General features: G+C 38.1%; 2 protein-coding genes and 1 non-coding gene across 4 annotated transcripts; all 3 read left to right on the plus strand.

The window, feature by feature from the left end:
- Nucleotides 1-6,857: 6,857 nt before the first annotated feature.
- Nucleotides 6,858-9,119, plus strand: LOC127559018 (C-C motif chemokine 4-like). The gene is made up of 3 exons (XM_051992460.1): nucleotides 6,858-7,546; nucleotides 8,122-8,236; nucleotides 8,710-9,119. Exons 1-3 carry the CDS (start codon nucleotides 7,474-7,476, stop codon nucleotides 8,795-8,797), a joined length of 276 nt encoding a protein of 91 aa, XP_051848420.1. The 5' UTR covers nucleotides 6,858-7,473; the 3' UTR covers nucleotides 8,798-9,119.
- LOC127563562 (U6 spliceosomal RNA) lies at nucleotides 6,930-7,032 on the plus strand. Its single transcript, XR_007954014.1, has one exon. It is a non-coding gene; the product is annotated as a U6 spliceosomal RNA (small nuclear RNA).
- A 6,276-nt stretch (nucleotides 9,120-15,395) lies between the features above and the next one.
- Nucleotides 15,396-22,342, plus strand: LOC127559016 (C-C motif chemokine 4-like). 2 transcript variants are annotated; one of them, XM_051992457.1, is made up of 3 exons: nucleotides 15,396-15,713; nucleotides 21,385-21,499; nucleotides 21,936-22,342. In XM_051992457.1, the coding sequence occupies exons 1-3, from the start codon at nucleotides 15,641-15,643 to the stop codon at nucleotides 22,021-22,023; spliced, it is 276 nt and encodes a 91-aa protein (XP_051848417.1). In that variant the 5' UTR covers nucleotides 15,396-15,640; the 3' UTR covers nucleotides 22,024-22,342. The 2 variants fall into 2 exon arrangements, with proteins under 2 accessions (XP_051848417.1, XP_051848416.1); XM_051992456.1 differs by lacking the exon at nucleotides 15,396-15,713 and adding an exon at nucleotides 20,505-20,819.
- Nucleotides 22,343-22,850: the final 508 nt, after the last annotated feature.

Below are 22,850 nucleotides of genomic sequence, written 5' to 3' on the forward strand. Positions count from 1 at the left end.
ACAGTATTCTTAAGCCTTTCAAGGTTATTTTTCTCTACATGATCATAATCATTGTGTGCATTTCCCCCTTTTGCTTCTATTGACTTGAGTCTGAACCAGAAGCAATTGCACATGATAGCATAATATTCAATAAACTCAAATAAAGCCCAGTACCTGGGATGAGGATTGCTCATTCAGTAAAAGCTTCTGGAAAAACTGGAGAGCAACTTGACATAAACTGGGTTTAAATGAACATCTCACATTATATACCATAACAATAATAATTAGCATTTATAAGTACCTTAAAGTTTCAAAGCATTTTATAATATATCATTTGACCATAACAATAATCTTGGGAGATGATAAAAAGATGATAGAGTCAATGACAACTTTTGGAGGGAGTATGAGAAGAAAAACAAACTAAGATACTGTTGCTGAAACTGAACTAAGCTTGACTATGCTTATTTGTTATAAGGGAGGACTCTTCTGTGTGTAAAAGGGTAAAGAGGGAGTGATAAAAGGGAGTGGGAAGTAGTGGAAAAAAAGAATGTCATCGATATATTTTTTTTAAATACACAGAAGGTCCAGAAAGGGAAATATACAAATAGGGCAGTTTTGAAACTACTGTGTTAAATTTAGCATCCTTCTTAAAAAAACACACGCAAAACTAAGCAATATGTAGTAGAGATTTATAGTTTTGTGAATTTCACAATCCTCTATTTCTATTCATTGTATGCAGAAGTGCTCATATTTGTTCATATTTTTTGAATTCACAATAAGAGAAGAATTTTAACAAATACTAGATGCAATGAGAACAGGAGATCATGTCTGGAAACTAATCTATGTACCTCTTCTGAGCAGAGGGAGTTGTTCTAGATAAAAGAGTTCAACTCAAAATAATAGAGCAAAAAGGGGCCTCATAGCCAAAAGGCTTGAAGGAAATTTTTTTTGTGTCAGAAATGGACATCTTGTCTCTGAAAAGGGTAGAAGTTGAATCTTCTACATCAACAAGAGAGAACTTTCCTATTAATAGAATTAAAAATGATATTTTAAATGAAAAAGGAATATTTTTGCTATAAGTGGGACTAATACTAGCTCCACTGCACCAGAGAAACACTTCTTGGGGCAAGACTAGGATCAGGTATAGCAAACCATTGGCCAAACTTAAGAATTTTCTCAGAAAAGGACTTATGTCCTTTTCAATGATGAGGAAACAGATTAGCTATATTTAATTATGTAATTAATTATAGCTAACCTTGATGTTATATTTTAAAGGTAAGTATTTTATATATAGTATTTCATTTCATAACAAAAATAATTCTATTAACCAGGTACTATTGTCATCCCATTTTATAAATAAAGAAACTGAGGCTGAAAGATTAAGTATTAGTCCAGGGTCACATAGCTAGTAAATGTCTGAAGGAAGATGTGAACTTCTTGAATTCATGAATGGGGCTCTGTCTACTGTGCTAATTAGATAGATACCTAGGCATTTAACTTAGAAAAAAGAACATGCTAACGGAGGGCAAATGGCTGAAGGGCTTGTAGGTGACCTGAGTTCTTCCAAGCTTAAAATCATATGGTGGATTTGTGTGCACCAACTTGAGAAGTATTTGGGAGGTGATGGAAAAGCATACCAAGCACTTGCTCCATTCACTGAACCAAAATTTCAGCAAGGGCAGTCAGGTTGAAAAAATGGTAGGAAATCCCTTTACTTTTGTAATTTAAATGAGCTCCATATTATCGAGGATATTAGAGAAAGGAAAATAAGACCTGAAGAAAACAACATGACCAGGTTTGAGATACAATTGAATAGACATAGACTTTTACAGAACTCTTAGAATCAGTCAAATCAAATTAAGTTATCAAGTATTTGTTAAGCACTTTCTATGTGCCAGGTACAGTGCTAAGTCTTGTGGGTACAAAAAAAAGAGACAAATAGTGAGAGCATTCCAGGCATGGAAGACAACTAAACAAAAGGAATGGAACTGGGAAATAGAGCATTATGGGTGAAGAGTAGCAAGAGGGCCACTACCACTGAATAGAAGAGTATGTGAAAAATAGCTAAACGTAAGACTGTCAATGTAGGAAGGTTAAACTGAATGAATGATTATATATTTGATCCTAGAAGTCATAGGGAGCCTTTGTAGTTTACTGAGTGAGATAGAGAGTAACATGATCAGAGCTGTATTTCAGGAAGATCACTTTGACAGCTGAGTAGAAAATGGACTAGAGTGGAAAGAGACCTAAGGCAGATAGAAATCATTGAGTAGGCTTTTGAAATAGTCCAGGTATGAAGTGATGAAGGCTTGCACCAGAGAATGGGGAAAAAGTTACACAGTGGCTATGAAAGTTCCCACTAGAAAGCTCCATCTGTGAATAGATCAGAAGTATCCTCAGGAGTATTTGCTTTCTATGCAAGAGGGCCATAATAAAGGACCAGAGCCCAAAGAAGAGCCTTAAAGCAATCTAGTAATAGTGGGAATGGGAGTAATGAACATAGATAAAAAAGGAAGAGAGATGGGACAAGGAAATGGAAACCACATCAGCCTAATATACAAACCTTACCAAGAGCCAGCAGTTGAAAAGATCAAAGTACCTTCTATACAACCACAAAGAAAGTGGCCAAATATAACTTAGATATACTCAAAAAGTGCAGCCTCTATGCAAAATTGAGGTCAACAAGATCAGTATTAGAAAAAGGAAATGAACCAAGGAAGGATAGTACGTATGACTTTATCATTGATTCCTTCTAGATCTATTTCCTTTTTATTTATTTCAAAAATAAGTATTTGTTTTCTAACCTTCCTACCTTCCTTCCTGTTAAGGGACAGGTCAATTTTCTGAGAGCCTCCACAGCTGTAGATCATAACATCTCTGGAGTTGTGGGGCCTTTCCTGACACAGGTGTTGCGGACTGGGAATGAGATAAATTGGAGGCAGAGGGAAGAGGAGAGAGGTCAGACAACACAACAGCCTCTAGTCAGAGAGGTCAGAGAACAGCAACTGCCTCTCAGTGTTCTTGTTTCATCCTCTTGCAAGAGGAGATCCATTCTGGGTTGGATCTCCAGCAGCCACTGTCAGGTGGCTTCCATGTATTCCAAAAAAATTGGAACTCAAAAATCTTATAATGAATGCTGAAAATTATCTTTACATATAGAAATCAAATATTATTTACAAAAGAAAGAAAGAAAAAATATGCCACAATCCACATTCTGAGTTTATTATCTCTCTGTTGGGAGTGGGAGGTAACATGCTTTTTCATCATTCTTCTGGAATTGTGATCAGCCGTTGTATCAATCAGATCCCTTGAGTTTTTCCAATATCATTATTGGACAAATTGTTCTCCCTCTTCAATGTAGTTCACTAAATATCAATTCATACAACTTTTCTCAAATTTATTTGAAACTGCTCCTTTTGTTTTTTCTTATGACACAATAGTATTCCATTACAATCCTACATCACAATTTATTCAGCCATTCCCTGATTGATGAAGACTCCTTAGTTTCTAATTCTTCTTGTGTGCTTACTTCTTCTTGATTTACAAAAGTCTACAAAAAGATGTTGGTGAAGACTGAGGATATAGAAGATATTGATCATCCAAATGGTGGTGTATAAAGGACTATTGTGTTCCAGATGTTCAAGTAAAGACATCTGAGAAAAACACCTCTACAGATTTTGAAAGGGCTTGAAATTGGAGAACTAAATGGCAAAAATGACCTATGTCTGAGATGCATCAAAGTGAACTTGAAATATTCCAGGGAAATTGTTGTTGGCAAGAGGACAGTAGATACTGTGACTTTCCAATGTCCAGATCACTGGGATGTCAATGCTGACTCCAATCAATCCCAGTGCAGTTAAGATACTATCAGGACATAAACATAGCAAATAGTATCCAGTCTGTCCCTCTTTTACTATCCATGCAGTCTGTGTAAAGATCTATAGGAGAACAGAGGCAAATGGTGATGGTGAACATCATGAGATGTCTTCTTGTTGAAGATAATATCAGAATAGTGGAAGAATTGATTGAAGCACACTCTCAACAAGAGAGCAAGTGCATGAATGGGATGTGAAATGTGATTTAGAAACAACTTATAGTTCACTGGCTTTAGGAATGACATAGTAAGATTCCTTTGCCAGGGCCTGATGGACTCAGAGACCATTTTAAAGACTTTTTTTTTTCATCAGTAGCATCATCAAAGAGTCTAGGAGCCCATTGGTATTGACAAAGATTCAAAGTGGACCAGTACACTATGCCAAAATGTTTTGGATTGTGTCAGGCAGTCAGTGGTTCTTCATGTTGTTTATGTAGTAGCTGCTAGCAGACTTTTATATGGAGGAAGACAAAGAAAAGCCTGCTTTCATCTCTTCAGATAGATTTTTTTCTCAACAGTATTTTATTTTTCCATGTAAAGATACATTCATTTCTGTAGACTTTGTGTTCCAAATTTTTCTTCCTCCTTTCTTACCTCTCCTCTCCCCAAGAGAGCAAGCAATCTGATATAGGTTAAATATGTGCAATCCTTTAAAGCCTATTTCCATATTTGTTATTTTGGGCAAAAAAATCGATTTTTTTCACCAGGTTAAGGAGATTCCTCAAAGCATCTGGTGGACATCTGCGTTTTTCCCAAAGACTGATTGGAAGGAGCTGGAGATGTGAACTACTCAGAAATGCTGGCAAACATCATTGTTTTAGGAAAGATCCTTGAAGAAAGACAGAATAGAAATGACAAATACTGGGTTGATTAGAGGAAACATATTCATATGATATGGATTCAAGACTATCCTTCATCATACTGACTGATTTCCTCTGAACATTAAAAAAATTATCAATATCCATAAACTGTGGTGCTCAGATCTGAACAGAATACTGCAGATGAGATTGATGAGGGTCGAGTATAACTATTGTATTCTTAATTTTGAAAGCTATGCTCCTCTTAATTCAGCACAAAAAATTTTTAGTTTTTTTTTTTGGGGGGGGAGAAGGAAGAGTGTTACTCTATCCCTCAGTAGATTTCCATTCATCTGGCACTAAAATTTTCATTTTTTCAGAAGAACTATTGTCTGATGTTTCCTATAGATATGAAGTTGCTTTTTGAATTCAAGTGCATGATTTTAATTATTCTTTTTGTATTTCATCATCTTAGACACCACCATTAGATCCACCATTTTGAGATCTTGAATCCTTATTGTCATAAAACACTTATTATCCCCTCTTATCTTGGAATTATTTGCAAATTTAATGAGTATGCTATCTATGCATTTATCCAAATCATCCTTAACAGCATTAAATATTACAAGACCAAACATATATCCTTAAGTCACTATCCTGGAGACTTCCTGTCAAGTTCATTTTGAACCATTACTCTTTGAGTCAGGCCTTACAACTAGTTCTGAATCTCTCCAACTATACTTTGATTGAGTAAGCATCTCTGTTTTCTCTACATGTTGTTTTTGTCACTAATATGAACTTTTTTTCTTTTCAGATGGGGAAGTTGAATTTGAAAATATCCAATAATTCTGGTCACTGCTTTACACTTATACTTCTCCCAAAGAGTATCATTCCCTCTAATCGGAGGAAGGTGGTTCTCTATAATTGGGAAACTCTGACATAAGATCAAAAGGCATAAAGATGAGTCTTGTTTTTGCCACTTATTAAGTTTAAACCTAGACAAATCACTTAATGACAATAAATGGTAATTCTAAATAATTAATGGTATTATTAATGATGTTAATAATAAAAGTGGTGTTTCTAAGAATAAATATTTGTTAATAAAAATAAATGGCATTAATCTTAGTTTACAAAACTCTTAAAAATATTGTTGCATTTGAACACTCTGTGATATAGAAATAATGCAGATCTATCCCTGTTAAAAGATAAACTCTTTGAAGTTAGGATCTGTATATATGTTTTTCTTTCTTATCACTTAAGTCTAGCATAATGTCTATTATTATTATTTTGGTTCTGTTTCCAACCTGTGATTTCATTAATAAGGAAACTCCTGTCAAAGCAGATTAACAACTACTTGAAAACTCAGAGTACTGGAGATTGGTCTGGGAATAGTGTTAAATAAAAAGTAGTTTTCAGAGATGAGACCAGAACCCAAGTCTTTTCACCATAAGTCTCAGTTTTTTTTTAATGAATGAATTAGACATAATAATACCAATTCTATCTACCTTAAAGAAATGATGAGTCTCAACTGATATCATAAATATCATGTGAAAACATTTAAAGAGACTCTGTCATAAGGAAGTTTACTTTTAAATTGGGATAGAGCTATATTAAGCACACCATAGGATTGTTATAAAGCTCAAATACAACAATATTTTTAAGAGATTTGCAAACATTAACATAAATATAATTTATTATTATCAATCATAGATGTCAAAGTTTTTTGGAACTTTAAACTGTTGGTTTAAAACTTTTGGAACTGTTAATATCATTGCATAAGAAAGCAAGCACAGAAATGGGACCAAGAACAGGAATCACCATTTCCTGTTCCCATTCATTGTTGCCATCTGTAACAACCACTTCCACAAGAACCATGCAAAGACTAGAGGTTGTTCCTCTGGGAACTAGTCTCCTTGAGATGCCAGAGAAAAGATGGGAAATCAACAGATCCAATGTCTACCTCTCACTACCTGTGAAACCATGAAAGAGTCATTTAACCTCTGTAGGTCACTGTTTCCTTATTTACATGGGAAGAGGTTGATTTAGATGATCATGAAAGACTCTTCCACCTCTTAATCTTTTTTTTTATATGGTATTTTTTTTTTTTTTGAGAAGCAATTGGGGTTAAATGACTTATTCAGAATCACATAGCTACTAAGTATTAAGTGTCTGAAGCTGGATTTGAACTCAGGTCTTCCTAATTCCAGGGCCAGTGCTCTATCCTCTGAACAATCTAGCTGCCCCTACATGTACAACCTTAAGATAGAGGCAATTAGTTTTTGCTTCGGCAGCACAGATACTAAATTTGGAATGACAGAGAGAAAATGAGCATGGCTCCTGAGAAAGGATGACATGCAAATTAGTGAAGCTACAGATAGTTATAATATCAAAGCAGCAGTAATGTTACATTAAATACTCTTTTAAATCAGTCATCAACATAAATCTCCTTCTGATTTCATTTTGAGTTTATTTTGTCGGTTTCTGCTATTTCAAGTTCACCACTTCCCCCTTAGCACCCTTGTCACTCTTACATACACATTTCTCCTCTCTATATTCTCCTACACCCCCCACCAATTCTCCCATGATGAAACTGCACTGCAATTCAGCCCTTGACACCAACTTTACATTTCCTGGGCTGATTTTTCAGTGCCCAACTCTCACTATGACATCAAAACTACCCTGGAATTTCCATTCCCTTTCTGTTCCTCCAATTGCTTCCAAAAGCCCATATAAAGAGAGGGTTCAAGCATGAGACAGAGAACAGATCTCTAGACTCTCTCAGCCTGTGTCCTGATCCACCAGCTCCTCTCTCCTCTCAGGATCATGAAGATCTCTGTGGCTGCCCTCTCCATCCTCATGGTCATGGCCTTCAGCTCTCTGACATCCTCTGCACCAAGTAAGTGAGTTTTCTCCTGCCTTCTGTGACTGTACACAGGCTTTAATCACAAGCTGGACGGAGCCCCAGTAGAGGTTTAAGGCCAGTTAGATCATGAGGATTTAGTGAAGATATGGAGAGGGAAGTCTGGTGGGGAGGGACAGAAGCAGGCATATTGGACTTGACAATTTATGCTGGCTTACATATAAATTCAAGATAGGAGAAAAGATCAAAAAGGGCAGTAGATTGGGTTCTAGTCCAACATGGTTTTAGTTCTGGCTCAGTCACTAAACACCTGCAGCAAGTGGTTTTCTCAACAAAAAAACCTTTGTGGAAGTTGGATGGACTGATCTCTGACATCCTATGCAGCTCTAATTTTTCTCCATGGATTCTTTATGAAATGGGAACAGTGGGTCGGACTCTTTTATACACAATGAGAATCATAGCTGGCATAGAAAGAACCAGGGTAAGGGAGATAAGAGAGATGACATCCACATCATGTTTGATGGGAAACGTTTTGTGGGACATAGTTAGCCGTTAAGGAATGTATAGTATGAACATATGATCCTAATTTTATGCTTCTCTTTTCTCTTCAGTAAGCTCTAACCCTCCCACCTCCTGCTGCTTCTCCTACATTAGCCAACAGATCCCCAGAAAATTTGTGACAGATTATTATGAGACCAGCAGCCAGTGCTCCCAACCAGCTGTGGTGTGAGTATCTACTTACTCATTGTCTCTAGGAAATAAAAAGAGAAGAGAATGGAAAGAGGGAATGGGGTCATTTGGCAACTTGGTCAAATGAAAGGTCAGGTAATAGAAATTAAATCTGGCTACAAAGGAGTACAGTAGTCCATGTTGTCCCAGAAGAAGGTTGTCTCCCCAGGAAGCAAGGTGGAGAATTAGTCTCACCCTGAGGGACAATACTAATCTGATGCAACAGGAATTTGAGACTAGGGGAAAGGCTTTTTCAAGAGACTCCTTATTAGAGAGATCCTTAGAAAGGAAATGGTTGACTCAAAATAACCAGAGGAATGATGCAAAAGGTGTGGATTGTTCTTTAAACTCTTCCAGAAGTCTACAGGAACTTATAAGTGTTGTACATGGGGGGAACACAAAAAACTATCCTTCATCTCCAGATGAAAAATTCATTGGCCTCTTATCTCCCCTTTTTATTCACTTTACAGGTTCCTGACTAAAAAGGGCCGTCAGGTATGTGCTGACCCTAGAGATGACTGGGTTCAGACTTACATAGATGACTTGGAAATGAACTGAGAGGCTCAGAAACTTTGGAAAACGAATCCTAAAGAAAAATGATCCAAACCAGGAAACTCTGCAGTTGGATGAGATCGTTCAAGACTGAAGTCTTTCTGAGATTGACTTTCCCATTATAATTCTTTTTTTTTGCCAATGATATTTAACTTATTATGTAAATTATTTGGTGACATATTTGAGTATTTATTGGTAATATTTGTATTTCTAGAGGGCACTCGTCTCCCATGGGGACTTCTAGTAACAGCCAAACTTCCACTCTTTAGAGTGTTGTGGCTACCTTCTAGATTCTGTGAATGGCTGTCAATAAACATTTTAAAATCCATGTAGTTTGACCATGGTTTCTATTTTCTCAAGGGAAAAGAGAGTGCTATTTTTATAGCAGATGGGTGTGGCGCTATTAGGCACTGTTTCAATAAAATTTCTAGGGAGTCAGTGGACTGCCATCTCACTTTGAGTCAGCAGGGTGATAAGGAAGCCTAAAATAAGATCTTCTATGTTGAAAAACAAACTTCCAGAAATAGAGAAGCAGTAGTCTCATTCTTGTATGGTCTGGGCAGACCACATTCATATTACTTTGGTCAGTTTTAGGAACTATAATTTACTATGAACACTGGGAAGCTGGAGAAGAACAAGAGTAGACAATCAAGGGCTGAAAGTTGTAAGTTATAAGATGATGAGTTGAAGGAACTTGGGATGTTTATGGAAGAAGAGAAGACCCAGGTCAAATATAATTTCTATCTTTAATAGAAGAAGGTCTGTCCTTTGGAAGAATGTAGACTTGTCTTCTTGGGGTTCAAAGGATAGAATCAGGAGCAATGGATAATATTTGTGAGGAGATTAAGTTTAGTCTTGATGTTGGGAAAAGCTTCTTTATAATTATGGCTGTCCAATTTTAATAGAGTTGTGATAGAGAGAGCCATCTGCATCCAGAAAGGATCGTCGAGACTGAACGTAGATCACAAATAGTATTTTTATTTTTATCTTTTTTGTTATTGCTTGATTTTGTTTTCTTTCTCATTTTTTTCCTTTTTGATCTGATTTTTCTTGTGCAGCATGATAAATGTGGAAATATATATACATATACATATACATATATGAATTGCATGTGATTACTTGCTGTCTAGGGGAGAGGATGGAGAGAAGGGAGAGAGAAAATTTTTGAACATTAGGTTTTGCAAGGGTGAATGTTGAAAACTATCTTTGCATATAGTTTGAAAATAAAAAAAATTATTGAACAAAAAACCAATTATGGCTGTCAAAACTAGAATGGATGACATCAAGCTTTAGGGAGTTTCCCTTCCCCTGGAGATCTTTAAAGAAAGGTGGGACGAGCATTTCCAAAAAATGGGATAGTGGGGATTGTTTTTAGTATGGACCTTTCCAAAACTCAAATTCTGTGACTCTGTGATATTGTTAGGATATGAACCAAAAACAATTATTTCTTAGGAGTCATACCAAGGAACCACTAGGAAAAATGGAAGAGAGGGTAGTAGAACCAGGAAAGATTTAAGAAAAATGGGGATTATTTTTAAAAGTGTGACAGGAAAGAAAATGCTTAATTTACTGTTTGAAATCATGGCTTCATTACTGGCATGACTGTAGGAAAGTCACATACCGACTCTTAGCTTTTGGGAAAAAAATAGCTTATTTAACAATAATCTAAAAATCATGCTTTTCAATGAATGAGAAACCTATGATAAATTGGCCAATTTAGATGTCAAAATAAAAGATTTGAAATTTTGTCTTAGTTCAATCACTTCCTAGCTTCAGAATAAAAGAAAAATGTTAACTCAAATATTTTCATTGCGCCTATATTTTTGTAATATTCAACTATAGATTAAGAAAATCCATTTTAGCCATATCTTGATTAAAGTAATGATATCCTGTTGGATGATCTCCTTTCCTCACATTTCTCCTCATTCCATTTCATTCTTCATTCAGCTGTCAAAGTGATCTTCATAAAGTATTATGACCATGTCATCCTGTATACTCCAGTGGCTCCCTATCACCTCCAGGATCAAATATAAAATTATCTTTTTGACTTTTCAAGTCTTTTGTAGCCTATCTCTTTCCTACTTTTCTGGTGTTTTTTTTTTTTTTAACACTTTACTGCCCTCCACTCATTCTGTTTTTTAAAAAATTATCCTGGCCTCCTTTCTGTTCCTCCCATAAGACATTAAGGCCATTTCCACCACCTGGTTCTATGCCCTCTCTTCTCCACTGGTGGATCCAACTTGTCACAATTGACTTCTTTCACCTTTCTATACCTCCTCTTCCCTTTGGTTCTCTCTGAGATGTCAGAAATTCTAACTGAATATCCTTGGACAAATCAGTTATAAATGTATTTTAATTTTTCCCAACTCTAACTTGGAGGACATCTCTACTGTAGAGGACAGGAAACTGAGCGATAGTGGGTTAGTAGAAAGCCTTAGACAAAATGCTGTCACCTTTTTGTGTTTCAGTTTCCTAATTTGTCATATGGTCATGACATTACCCATTAACATATCATGCCCCAGAGTATGGTCAGGATCATAAACTAGTGTATGCATAAGTTCCTGAAATATACCCAGTCCTTTTTTGGTATTCTCAATTAATCTCTACCAAGCCTTAACTGTGCGATCTTTGGCAAGTCACTACCTTAAGTCAGTTCTGAGGCTGATACAAAGCAATAGGGGCAACAGAACATGTTTTTTAAATTGGGGAGAGCTTTAGGGAGGCAAAGACTGTTTATTATTCATTGTTGCTTTCTATTAGTGGTGTTTATGGCTGGGCGTTGTTACCATTCTCCCCACACTGCTTGCACCACAGCCTTGTTGGGAAGATGAAATCCCAAGGGAGTTTTGAAAGGGGAATTGGGAAGGGAAATTAGTGGGCTTCATGCAAAGATTTCTTTTAGTTCCACAACTTTGACCCTCTAGTCCAGAACTTCCATTCTTAGGATATTTGAAATCTCCAAAGGACTTTTCTCTCAACAACCATTTGAAATAGATAGTGGGATATTATTATTCCCATTTGAAGGATGAGAAAACTGAAACTATGAGAGATTGGGGCAGCTAGATGACACAGTGGATAGAACACTGTGCCTGAAACCAGGAGAACTTGAGTTCAAATCCAGCTTCAGACACTTAATCCTTATTTTCTGTGTGACCCTGGGAAAGTCATTTAAGCCCAGTTGTCTTACAAAAAGAAAAAAAGATAGAGACTATGAAAAATTAACTGATTTTCCCATGTACATACAGTAAGGAAATATCCAAGGCAGTGTCTATACTATTCTATGATTTCAATACCACCATGCCATCTATTCCACCAGGCTGGGTTGGAATAGTTACTACAGAGTGATAGATGGAATCTCTTTGTATCTCTGAGAACACGAGAGGCCCTTGACTGTGACAGAAAAAAATGGAGAATTTCAAAAGATGCATCTGCACATGTCTTGTTCTCCTTTCATAATTTAATTTTTGTTAACTCATTTTAAAACATCATTTATTTCTGAATATTTCTTATTCAGTGAGTTATTCCTTGCAATAATGATATTAAAAACAAGGGGAGAAAGTGCAGCAAAACTAAACAACACACCAATTGTGTCTGGCAGTTTGTGTGATGTTTTACATCTCAAAAACCTCATCTCCACAAATGGAGAGTGTTGGTGCTTTGTTTTTTCACCTCTTCTATGGGGCCAAAGATGTAACTCTAAGTTTGGGTGCTTAGTGTGTAGTTTCTTAAGCAACTTTAGAAGAAAGTTGACTGAGGTCAATGAGTATGGCCAGCACAGCACAGCACAGCACAGCACAGTGCTCCCATTTACAACTAAGCATTGTTCTGAGTGGTAAGGACCCAGAGACAAAAAATGAAAATATCTCTACCCAGAAGGTCTTTGTAGTCTAGTGGAATATAGTACAATGGAAGGAAACTCCACAGAGCCAGAGAAGAAAATTTTAAAATCTATTTACAAAATCAATTCAAAGTAATTACAGAGGATGGGGAGAAACACTAATTACTGGGAGAATCGAGAATGACTTCTTGTAAAAAGCAGCATAGCAGAAAAGAACTATAGGATGGGACAGGAAACACTGGAGCTTCTTGAGGAGGTAGAGGGTGTGATCAGACATAAGTTTAAGGATTATCAATTTCATAACTGTGAAGAATGGATTGAGAAGATGAGAGCTTGGAAGGGACAAAGGGCTAACCAGAAAGCTATTTTAAGAGTTTAAGTGACAGATGATGAAAGCCTTGCCTACAGAGCCTCCTTAAGAGGAGAAAGGTGGACAGTGCAGGCAGTATTGTGAAAGAAAAAAGAAAAAGCCTTAGAAAGTGATTGGGAATAGTGAGTGAAGATTTGAGGAGGACTCTTTCAAATCTATGAACCTCAAAGGATGATGGGACTCTAAAGGAAAGAGAGAACTGAAAGGGAGGTGAGTTTACAGGAAAGAAATGAGCTCTGCTTGGAATAGGTAGGGTTTGAGTAACATGAAGAGATGCACCAAATGGCTGGTGATATGGAAATGGGATTGAGGAAGGAGATCAGGCAATTTAAAGGATTTAGGAAAGGAAAGTGAAAATATTTCAAGTATGAGGTGATGGCATACCTTGTCTAGGTTCACCTAGATATCTAGTAAGTATGAAAGGCTGGATTTGTACCTCAGCTTCCCTGACTCTAAGTTCAGCCTTCTATCCACTATGCTATACTAGTTCTGCTGGGATGGTGGGAAGAGGGAAAGAAAGAGCACAAAATCCACAAAATCTGGTCTGACTTTTCCTGTGAGTGAAATCCCTATTTCTAATTGAAACTCAAGAGATAAGTGTTATGCCACAGTTCTCTTTAATTGTCCTGACTCAGTTTCCCTGCACTAGTTTCCCTTGTCTCAGTTTCTTTAACTGTTCTGTTTTAATCCCCTAAACTGTAAAACTCTCAGTTTCCTTAACTGTTCTGTCTTAATTCCCTAAACTGTAAAACTCCCTCTCTGGCCCATTAAAACTGAGGACTATTTGCTCTAAGGTTATAAATTGTTAGTACAAGCAAGATAAACAAGAGAGTAGACCTTCTGAGTCTTTTCTGTCCTCAAGAATTTGCAATATCCCTCTAAAATATTCCAAGATACCTCACTGACATCTTTACTTCTGTGTATTCAGACATTATCTGTCTGAATCATTATAACAGTAGGTATTTGGCAGATCCAAGGAAATCATCCACTTGGATCAACATTCTATAACTGACCAAATGTACTGGGAAAACTGGAAAAACAGGCAGACAAAAATCAAACTTAAGCCAACATCTCATACAAGGACACTACAAGAGCCTCCGTATGTCTTGGCAGGAGCTGGAAACTGAAAAATGAGCTCAGGAAATGTAAGGCTGGAGACAAGGCTAGGTTCTATTCTCCAATAAAATTTCATCATGAAGAAAAGAGGAGGGTGGAGAGAGAGAGGAGAAATGTGTGTGTAGTAAGATGACAAGCGTTCTGACAGGGAAGTGATGAATTTGAGACCATAGAAGAAACAGATGAAGCGAATGGAAAAGTAAACCACAAAGTTATGTTGATCATTGATTTGAAGGAGCATTTGACATAATCTTCATATTATTTTGATAGGATAATTGCCTAGATCTTAGGAGTACAGATTAAAAGCTAGATTCATCCCTAGTTGTCTAGTTCAATGTCATAATTTTAGAATTATAAAAAATATGGCTCAGAGAGAATTGACTTGTCCAAGGTCATAACAATAGTCAGAAGCAGATCCTTTATCTGTTGGCAGATGTGTGGACTCTAGACCTGGATAGAAAAGTTATGTCTCAAATTTCAGGATAGTTGGAGATGCCTGTAACAGTATATTATAACATATAATATAGTAACATTGTATTCACACCCATCTCCATCTTCCCTCCACATATTGTTTTATCTTCTTTGATATAAAATTCATTTTCATTGGATGAAAAAGGATGTAAAGGTTGTGCATTAACAAGTGTTTCACAAACCTGCACTCCTCCTCAGAGGGTCTCATGAGGTTGTGCCCCAGAATTCTGTCAAATCCTGCCTGAACTCGGAAGGTCAAAGGGATAGACTAAGACCAGTGGTCTTTTATGGATACCATTTGAGCAAAAATTATCCATGAATGCCTTTAAAGAGCCATAGAGGTTTCCTTGATATGGACCATTCTCCACATAAGATACACATGGATCTGTGTATATACGTACATGTATATAAATGGACATGCTCTTATATAAAGTATCAAGTGAGTATGAAGTTAAGAGATGTGGAAACAATATATCAAGTATTTTTTCTGCCTACCAGTGTGATCTTGCGCAAGTTACTTCCTTCTGGGCCACAGTTCTTTATCTAGAATCTGAGAGTATTGGACTAGACCATTTGAGACCCTTCTAGTTCTAAATCTGTAATGCTAAGAACACAGCAGTTATGATATCAAAGCAGTTTGAAGGTCATGTTGAATATTCCTTTGTAGGGTCAATAGTGGTCACAGAACTCTCCTTCCAGTTTAGTTTTGCATGTGTTTCATCTTTTTTTTTTTTTTGTTACTAATTGAAGTTCACCACTTCCCCTCAGCACACACCACTTTACCACATACTCATTTCTCCTCTCTCTATCCTCTCTCCCCTTTCCCTCATGATGAAACTGGGGAACAGAAGTTTATTCCCTGGCAGTTATATTTCCTGGCTTAAGTTTTGATTTGTTTCTCCAACAATGACATCAGCCTGCCACTGGAATTGCCACTCCTGTTCCTTCTTACTCTTGGGTATGCACAGAAACTCCTATAAAAAGAGACATAGAGACTCTCCAAAGTCTCTCAGCTTGTACTCTGCTCTTTCAGCTCCCCTGTCCTCTTGGGATCATGAAGGTCTCTGTGCTTGCCCTCTCCATCTTTACGCTCATGGCCTTCAGCTCTCCGGCATCCTCTGCACCAAGTAAGTGAGCTTCCTTCTGCCTCTATGCCCAGGCTGAGGTCATGGGCTGGATAGATCCTTGCTCTAACCACAGGGGTCATCCTAACTAGAGAAGGGGGACACCTGAAAAGGAAGGGTAAGATCAAATAGGGGTGCCTTGATGGTATTAACATGCCCTTGAAAGTATTTGCTTGTTAAATTTTAGATGGAGATAGGATGGGGGAGGGGAAGGGCACTAGATTGAGTTCTGTGTTTAAGTCCTCATTCTGGCTCTGCCTCTAATTACTCCTATGGTTTCTAGCAAGTGGCTTTCTTGTCAAAGGCAGAAATTGTCTGGGTGATCTGTGAGTCCTTCCTAACTCCCACACTATTTAATTTTGTTTTCAAAATGCACACAGTGAGCATGGGAGCAGCTCTTCTATACTTATTTCCATTTAATGGAAGAGGAAAGTGAGGCTCTGAAATATTAAGTGATTTTTCCACAATCATACAGCTGTGAAATATTCAAGGCTGAGTTCCCACACTGCTCTACACTTTGAATAATAGCATAATTTGTATCTACCAGGCTAGTTTGGAATGGTCACCACAGGCAATAAGAGGAAATCAATCCTGTTCTCCTCCTAAAAGTTGAATGGGTCACAAAATAGCCCTGGGGGGGAAAACCCAAGTGAGGGAAGTCCAAAGAGGTACCTGTACATTTCTTGATCCCCTTTAATAATTGAATTTTATTTGTCAATGGAGATTTTACACCATGAGTTTCTGAATGTCTGTTATAGCTTGAAACAAAGCTTTTAACATGAAGGGGGAACAAGGTCAGCAAAACTTTGGTAATATAAAGGATTAGGAAAGCGGAGGGTCAGTGTTTATAGACTGAGCATGATTGGCTCACTTTCCAGGGTTTCTTTGTAGGCTAGTCAGTATTAGGGGTGGGATTTTGACCTCGTTCTTCCTGACTCAAATTCAACTGTTTACCCATTGCAATACACCACCTCTGCACAAAGGCAGAATCTGAGCTCAATTGTATGTGAGTGGGAGCCTTGTTTTTAAAGTTCAAGGAAAAAGAAGTCCTTTAACTATCTGTAGACAAGAGGAAATGCTAAAGCTCAGACTTGATTTCTCTTCTCTCTCCTTTCTTGGGTCAGGAGTGTGTAGTGATACCTTATTCCATTCTCCCTTTCTTTCTTCTCCCAGAGCTCCTGTGTTCTAATGAAAATCTAAATAAACTTTTCCTATAGCTTTACTGTAGCACTGAACTTGTGATTCTGTCTTTTGATGACATACTCTTGTGTCATTCTCATACTGGATTTCTATATTCTCTAGGACCTCGGTATTGGATCTATTGGATCTCCCATGTCACTCAATTTAGGTAGTAGGTCACTAAGGAACAAAGAGAAAGTGACTAATGGCTCTCAGCACAGGAAAAGGAAGCCCTAAACCCAGAGAATAGCCACAGTTCAAACCTAACAAGTCAAGGTTGGGTTCTGTAACCCCATCCACTCACCAGAAGAAAGTGATATGCAGACTCTTGTCAGAGTGTCTCTCAACTTGCCATGACTCTCACATTTCATTCATTAAATAATTATTTTTTATTCTGAATAATAAAACACGCACAAATGTAAACATTTCTACATATGAAGAACAGAAAAGTGAAGGGTGTATGAATCTGTGACCTTCTGAATATACTCTTGTGTTTTCAGGAATGTGTTGAATTTATTACAACAGAAAATCATTTCCCTTACCTGTCTTTCCTTCTAGAATTCCCTTTCCCCTCTCAATTTTCATTATTGCTCTTTCTTTTTTTTTCCCTCTGCATTTCACACTGCTGTCAGTTGCCTCAAAACAGTCTTCCTATAAAAGAGAATGTGTATAATCAAAGAAAAATAATATCTATGGGTCAAAATGTCTATCTCATGGGGTATTTCACATCTATCACCTCATCAGAAAAAAGGGGAAACACCCTTCATCTTTAGCCTTCTGCTGGAAAGATTACTTATTGCAGAGAGAGAGTCATTTGAATTTGTTCTCATTGAAAATATTTCACTCATAGAGTGTTCCAAATCATTATTGATCAGAGAAATGCAAATTAAGACAACTCTGAGATACCACTACACACCTGTCAGATTGGCTAAAATGACAGGAAAAAATAATGATGAATGTTGGAGGGGATGCGGGAAAACTGGGACACTAATGCATTGTTGGTGGAGTTGTGAACAAATCCAACCATTCTGGAGAGCAATCTGGAATTATGCCCAAAAAATTATCAAATTGTACATACCCTTTGATCCAGCAGTGTTCCTATTGGGCTTATATCCCAAAGAAATACTAAAGAAGGGAAAGGGACCTGTATGTGCCAAAAGGTTTGTAGCAGCCCTATTTGTAGTGGCTAGAAACTGGAAAATGAATGGATGCCCATCAATTGGAGAATGGCTGGGTAAATTGTGGTATATGAATGTTATGGAATATTATTGTTCTGTAAGAAATGACCAGCAGGATGAATACAGAGAGGACTGGCGAGACTTACATGAACTGATGCTGAGTGAAATGAGCAGAACCAGGAGATCATTATACACTTCGACAACGATATTATATGAGGACATATTTTGATGGAAGTGGATTTCTTTGACAAAGAGACCTAACTGAGTTTCAATTGATAAATGACGGACAAAAGCAGCTACACCCAAAGAAAGAACATTGGGAAATGAATGTGAACTATCTGCATTTTTGTTTTTCTTCCTGGGTTATTTCTACCTTCTGAATCCAATTCTCCCTATGCAACAAGAGAACTGTTCGGTTCTGCAAACATATATTGTATCTAGGATATACTGCAACATATCCAACATATAAAGGACTGCTTGCCATCTAGGGGAGGGGGTGGAGGGAGGGAGGGGAAAAAAATTGGAACAGAAATAAGTGCAAAGGATAATGTAAAAAAAATAAAAATAAAGAAATTAATAAAAAATAAAATAAAATAAAATAATAAAAAAAAAGAAAATATTTCACTCATTTGCTAGTTCTTCTCCAGATTCTGGTTACTTCATTCCGAAATGAAGCAAGTGAGGATGGATGCAGGGTATTTAGCAACCCCCAAGAAATCAGGCACTCGGGTCTGGAAAGCAGCCAGAGAGAAACTGAGCTTAGACATATATGTTACATCATAGACAAGAAAGTAGAAGTTGGAAACTGAAAAAGGAGCCCAGGAAATGTAAGGCTGTGCAAGGGCTGAGGTTTAGCTCCTCAGTGTAGTTTCCTCATGGGAGATAGAGTGGAGAGGACAGAGAGAGGAGAATTGTATGTGTGGTGATATGACAAGGGTGCTATGGGGGAAGTAACAAAATAGAGATAGTAGCAAAGAAGGATGAAACAAGTGCAAAACCAGTTAGGAAGGAGAGTAAGGGTGGCTTTTGATTTGAATGAGAAAGCAGCATGATGTTCATGCAACTTGGATATCACAGTTGCCTGGGCCTTAGGAGTATAGACTTAGGACTCGAAGGACCGTTAGTTGTCTTGGGCAATACTTTCCTTATGGAAGAAAAAACACTGGGACCCAGAAAAGGGGATTTGTTCCATTTGGTGATGTCAATAGTGAGAGGCAGGTCCTCTTTCTGGTCTTGGATCTTCTGACTCCAGTTCAGGATAGGAAAGTTGCATCTTAAATTTCAGGACAATTGAAAGAGCTTCCTGTCCCACTCTACCACTTCTGAACACATTAAAAAGTACCATTATACCCACTGCCATCTCCATCTTCCCCTCAACATTTTTTCTCTTTTAACATGAATTCTATTTTTATTGGATGAAACAACCACTGCTCATACTTATGATCAGCATGTACTTAAAATTACCCCATAATTCTAGTCATTGTTTCACATGTACCCACCTCCCCAGAGATTTATTCTCATATTGCCTCTTCTCCACTGACAGCACACTGTTTAATTTTCTCAAACCTTGCCTGAAATCAGAAGTCCTAAGGTTGAGTCCTGAACATTTCACTTCCTGGTTATTACAATTTGGACAAACCATCGTTGGACAAGCCAATGATAATTATAGAGCAAGTTAGTCTACAAATAACCTGTTTAAAATTTGGACTGCGGACAATATGAAGTGAAAGGTCACAGAGCTAGTAAGTGTCATGGGATCAGGACTCAGGTGTTCTTGACTTCAATCTTCTGTCCACTTTAGGGCAAGTCTCCTAAATAGATGAGACATAAGAATATCATTTCTGCCTGTTTATAAAGTTACATGAAGATGATCTGACATAATCACTGTCATGATCTTTTGTATCCTCCAATGATATAAAATTTGTATCATTAAATTGCCGAATTGACACAACAAAGCAGACAAAGGGATGGAATACTCATTTTGCTGACTGGTTTGTGACCATCATTTCCACAAGAATTCTCCCTGAATGCTCTTGAAGGACTAATGTAGGTTTCTCCCTATGGAGCATGGTCTGTCAATACAAAGACATGGAGTCAGCAGATCTGGAAAGATATCCAACATCTGTTTCTATTAGTGTGATCTTGGACAAGTCACTTCTCTCTGGAACAAGAGTTTTTGTTGTTCTTTTTTTTTTTTCCCTTATTTTTTGCTGGAACATAAGAGTGTTGAATCAGAATTATCCTTCTAACTCTAAATCTACAATGGTAAAATCTAGGCAGTTATGATAGCAAAACAGCATGAAGATCAGATTAAATATTCTTTCATATTCTTGGTCAACAAACATCTCTTTCCTATTTGTTTTTGCATAAGTTTCATCTGTCTCTGCAGCTATCACAAGTTCACCACTTCCCCCTTAGCACCCTTGCTACCCAGCACATGTAGACATCTTCTCTCTTCATCCCCCCTGCTATTTCCCCCACAGTGGCTCAGTTTTACTTTCCATCTCCTACCATGACATCACTTCTCCACCGGAATTTCCTTTTCTGTTCTATGCTTTCTTTCTGGGATCTCCCAGATGCCCCTATAAAAAGAGGGTCCAAGCATGAGCCAGAAGCACAGATCTCCAGAATCTCTCAGCCTGTGCCCTGATCCACCAGCTCCTCTCTCCTCTCAGGATCATGAAGGTCTCTGTGGCTGCCCTCTCCATCCTTATACTCATGACCTTCAGCTCTCTGGCATCCTCTGCACCAAGTAAGTGAACTTCCTTCTGCCCTTTGTGGCTGTGCCCAGGAGAAGGTCATGGGGTGGATAGATCCTTGCTCTAACCACAAGGATCATCTTAACTTCAGAAAGAGGAGTCCTGAAAGGGAAGGGTAGGATTTATGTGCCTTGGACTTCAGGGTATTTAACTGCCCTTGACAGTATTTATTTGATAAATGTTAGATGAAGATAGGACAGGGGGGTAAAAATGGCTTGAGGTCTGTGTCTAAGTCCTCATTATGGCTTTCATATGGTTTCTAGCAAATGGTTTTGTTACCAAAGGTAGGAATTGTTTGGGCAGACCTGTGAACTCCTACACAACAAGTTTTTTCAAAATGTACACAGTGAGCATGGGAACCTCTCTTCAGATTATGTTCCAGGCATAGTGAGAATTACACCTGGTACTGGAGGGCAGAGGAGTAATGGAGATATGAGAGTTCCCATCCCCTGTGTGCCTAGTACAGAGAGGGTCCCTGGAATGGAGTCAGGATCTAAGGAATGGAAAGTGTGAACATGTGACCTCACCAATCTCCTCCCTCCCTTCTCCTCTTTCCAGTGGGCTCTGACCCTCCCACCTCCTGCTGCTTTTCCTATGTAAGCAAACAGATCCAGAGAAAAATTGTGACAGACTATTATGAGACCAGCAGCCTGTGTTCCCAGCCAGCTGTGGTGTAAGTATCTATCTACTGAACTTCTCCAGGGAATACAGGGAGAGGGTGGAAAGAAGAAATGGGGCCATTGGGCTATTTGGTCAAAGAGATGAATCAGGTCACCCAGGTGACACCTGGTGACAAGGAAAAGAAGCCCCCCAGGTTGTCTCTGGCTAAAGTTGGGTTCTCCATGGAGCTACTTAGGGAAAAGGGGAGCCATCAGCTGATTTACAGAATTTTATTTGAACAAGAGGCTTCCTGAGAGATTTCTCATTGGACAAGCCTCTAGAGAGAATGCGATTGACTCAGAAGGGTCTGAGAGATATTGCTAGAGATGAGGATTGTCCTTCTGTCTCTGTAGAGAAGTGGAGGAAGTGGTCAGTGCTGGACATGGAGGGAACAGAAAGAAATATATCTTCTTCTATGTTCTCTAATGTCTCCTCTCCTCCCTCCCCAGGTTCTTGACCAAAAGGGGCCGGCAGGTGTGTGCCAATCCCACTGATGCCTGGGTGCAGAGCTATGTGGAAGACCTGGAGCTGAACTGAGGGGCTCAGAGGCCTGAAATAAGGGCTCTTTCTGGGAAATGGACCAAGCTGAGGAATTCCCCAGTCAGATGAATTCTCTCCACAGTTCAGCCTTCCAGAGTTAACTTGCCCTATGATAATTCATTCTTCTCTGTGAGACTTATTTAATTTAAGTGGTGGTGACTTTGGGTATTTATTAGTACTATTCTGGAAGACAACTGGTCCCCATGGGACCCTCTACTACATCCTGGCCTCTCTTCCTGAGAGACTTTTGGATCCCCTGCTCCATTCCATGAACATTTGTAGCATGAAGATTTCAGAATAAAAGTTTTCAAAATCATATCTTTTTGTTGTGATTTAAATGTCCATTGGGGATGAGGGGTTCAGGGGAAGGGGTTCTGTTCTTATATAAGATTGGTGTAGCATCATTGGACAACCCGAGTTCTGTAATTGCTCTGTGAGTTGAATGTACTGCCATCTTACTTTGAGTCAGCAGGTTGACTCCTCAAATCCCAGATTGATCCCTACTGTGAAGTAAGCTTCCAGGAACAGAGAAGCAATATGGCTACTGCTCTGATCTCATAAGACCATTTGGGAATCTTGTGGTCTGTTGGTAATCACAGTTTCAGAGGAACATTTGGGTAGCTGGACATTGTCTATAGAAAGGCAATCAAAGATGTCAGGTGCCTAGAATCAAAAAAAGATTATTAGAAGGAACTAGAGACAGTCAGTGGGGAAAGAGAAGACCCATGATTTCTACTTTTAAGTATTGGAAAAATTGAGATGAGTGCTCTCTAGGACTCATGGATAGAAACAAAGGCAAAGGACGTGATTTGTTAGGATCTAAA

Source organism: Antechinus flavipes, chromosome 4 (assembly GCF_016432865.1).
Source record: "Antechinus flavipes isolate AdamAnt ecotype Samford, QLD, Australia chromosome 4, AdamAnt_v2, whole genome shotgun sequence".
NCBI lineage: Eukaryota > Metazoa > Chordata > Mammalia > Dasyuromorphia > Dasyuridae > Antechinus > Antechinus flavipes.

Excerpts from the sequence above, each read along its gene's own strand:
- LOC127559018 (XM_051992460.1), top strand. The coding sequence starts at position 7,474 with ATGAAGATCTCTGTGGCTGCCCTCTCCATCCTCATGGTCATGGCCTTC. Across the intron at positions 7,547-8,121 it reads TCTGACATCCTCTGCACCAA|TAAGCTCTAACCCTCCCACC; the intron begins GTAAGTGAGTTT and ends TTTTCTCTTCAG. Across the intron at positions 8,237-8,709 it reads TGCTCCCAACCAGCTGTGGT|GTTCCTGACTAAAAAGGGCC; the intron begins GTGAGTATCTAC and ends TTCACTTTACAG.
- LOC127559016 (XM_051992457.1), top strand. The coding sequence starts at position 15,641 with ATGAAGGTCTCTGTGCTTGCCCTCTCCATCTTTACGCTCATGGCCTTC. Across the intron at positions 15,714-21,384 it reads TCCGGCATCCTCTGCACCAA|TGGGCTCTGACCCTCCCACC; the intron begins GTAAGTGAGCTT and ends TCCTCTTTCCAG. Across the intron at positions 21,500-21,935 it reads TGTTCCCAGCCAGCTGTGGT|GTTCTTGACCAAAAGGGGCC; the intron begins GTAAGTATCTAT and ends CTCCCTCCCCAG.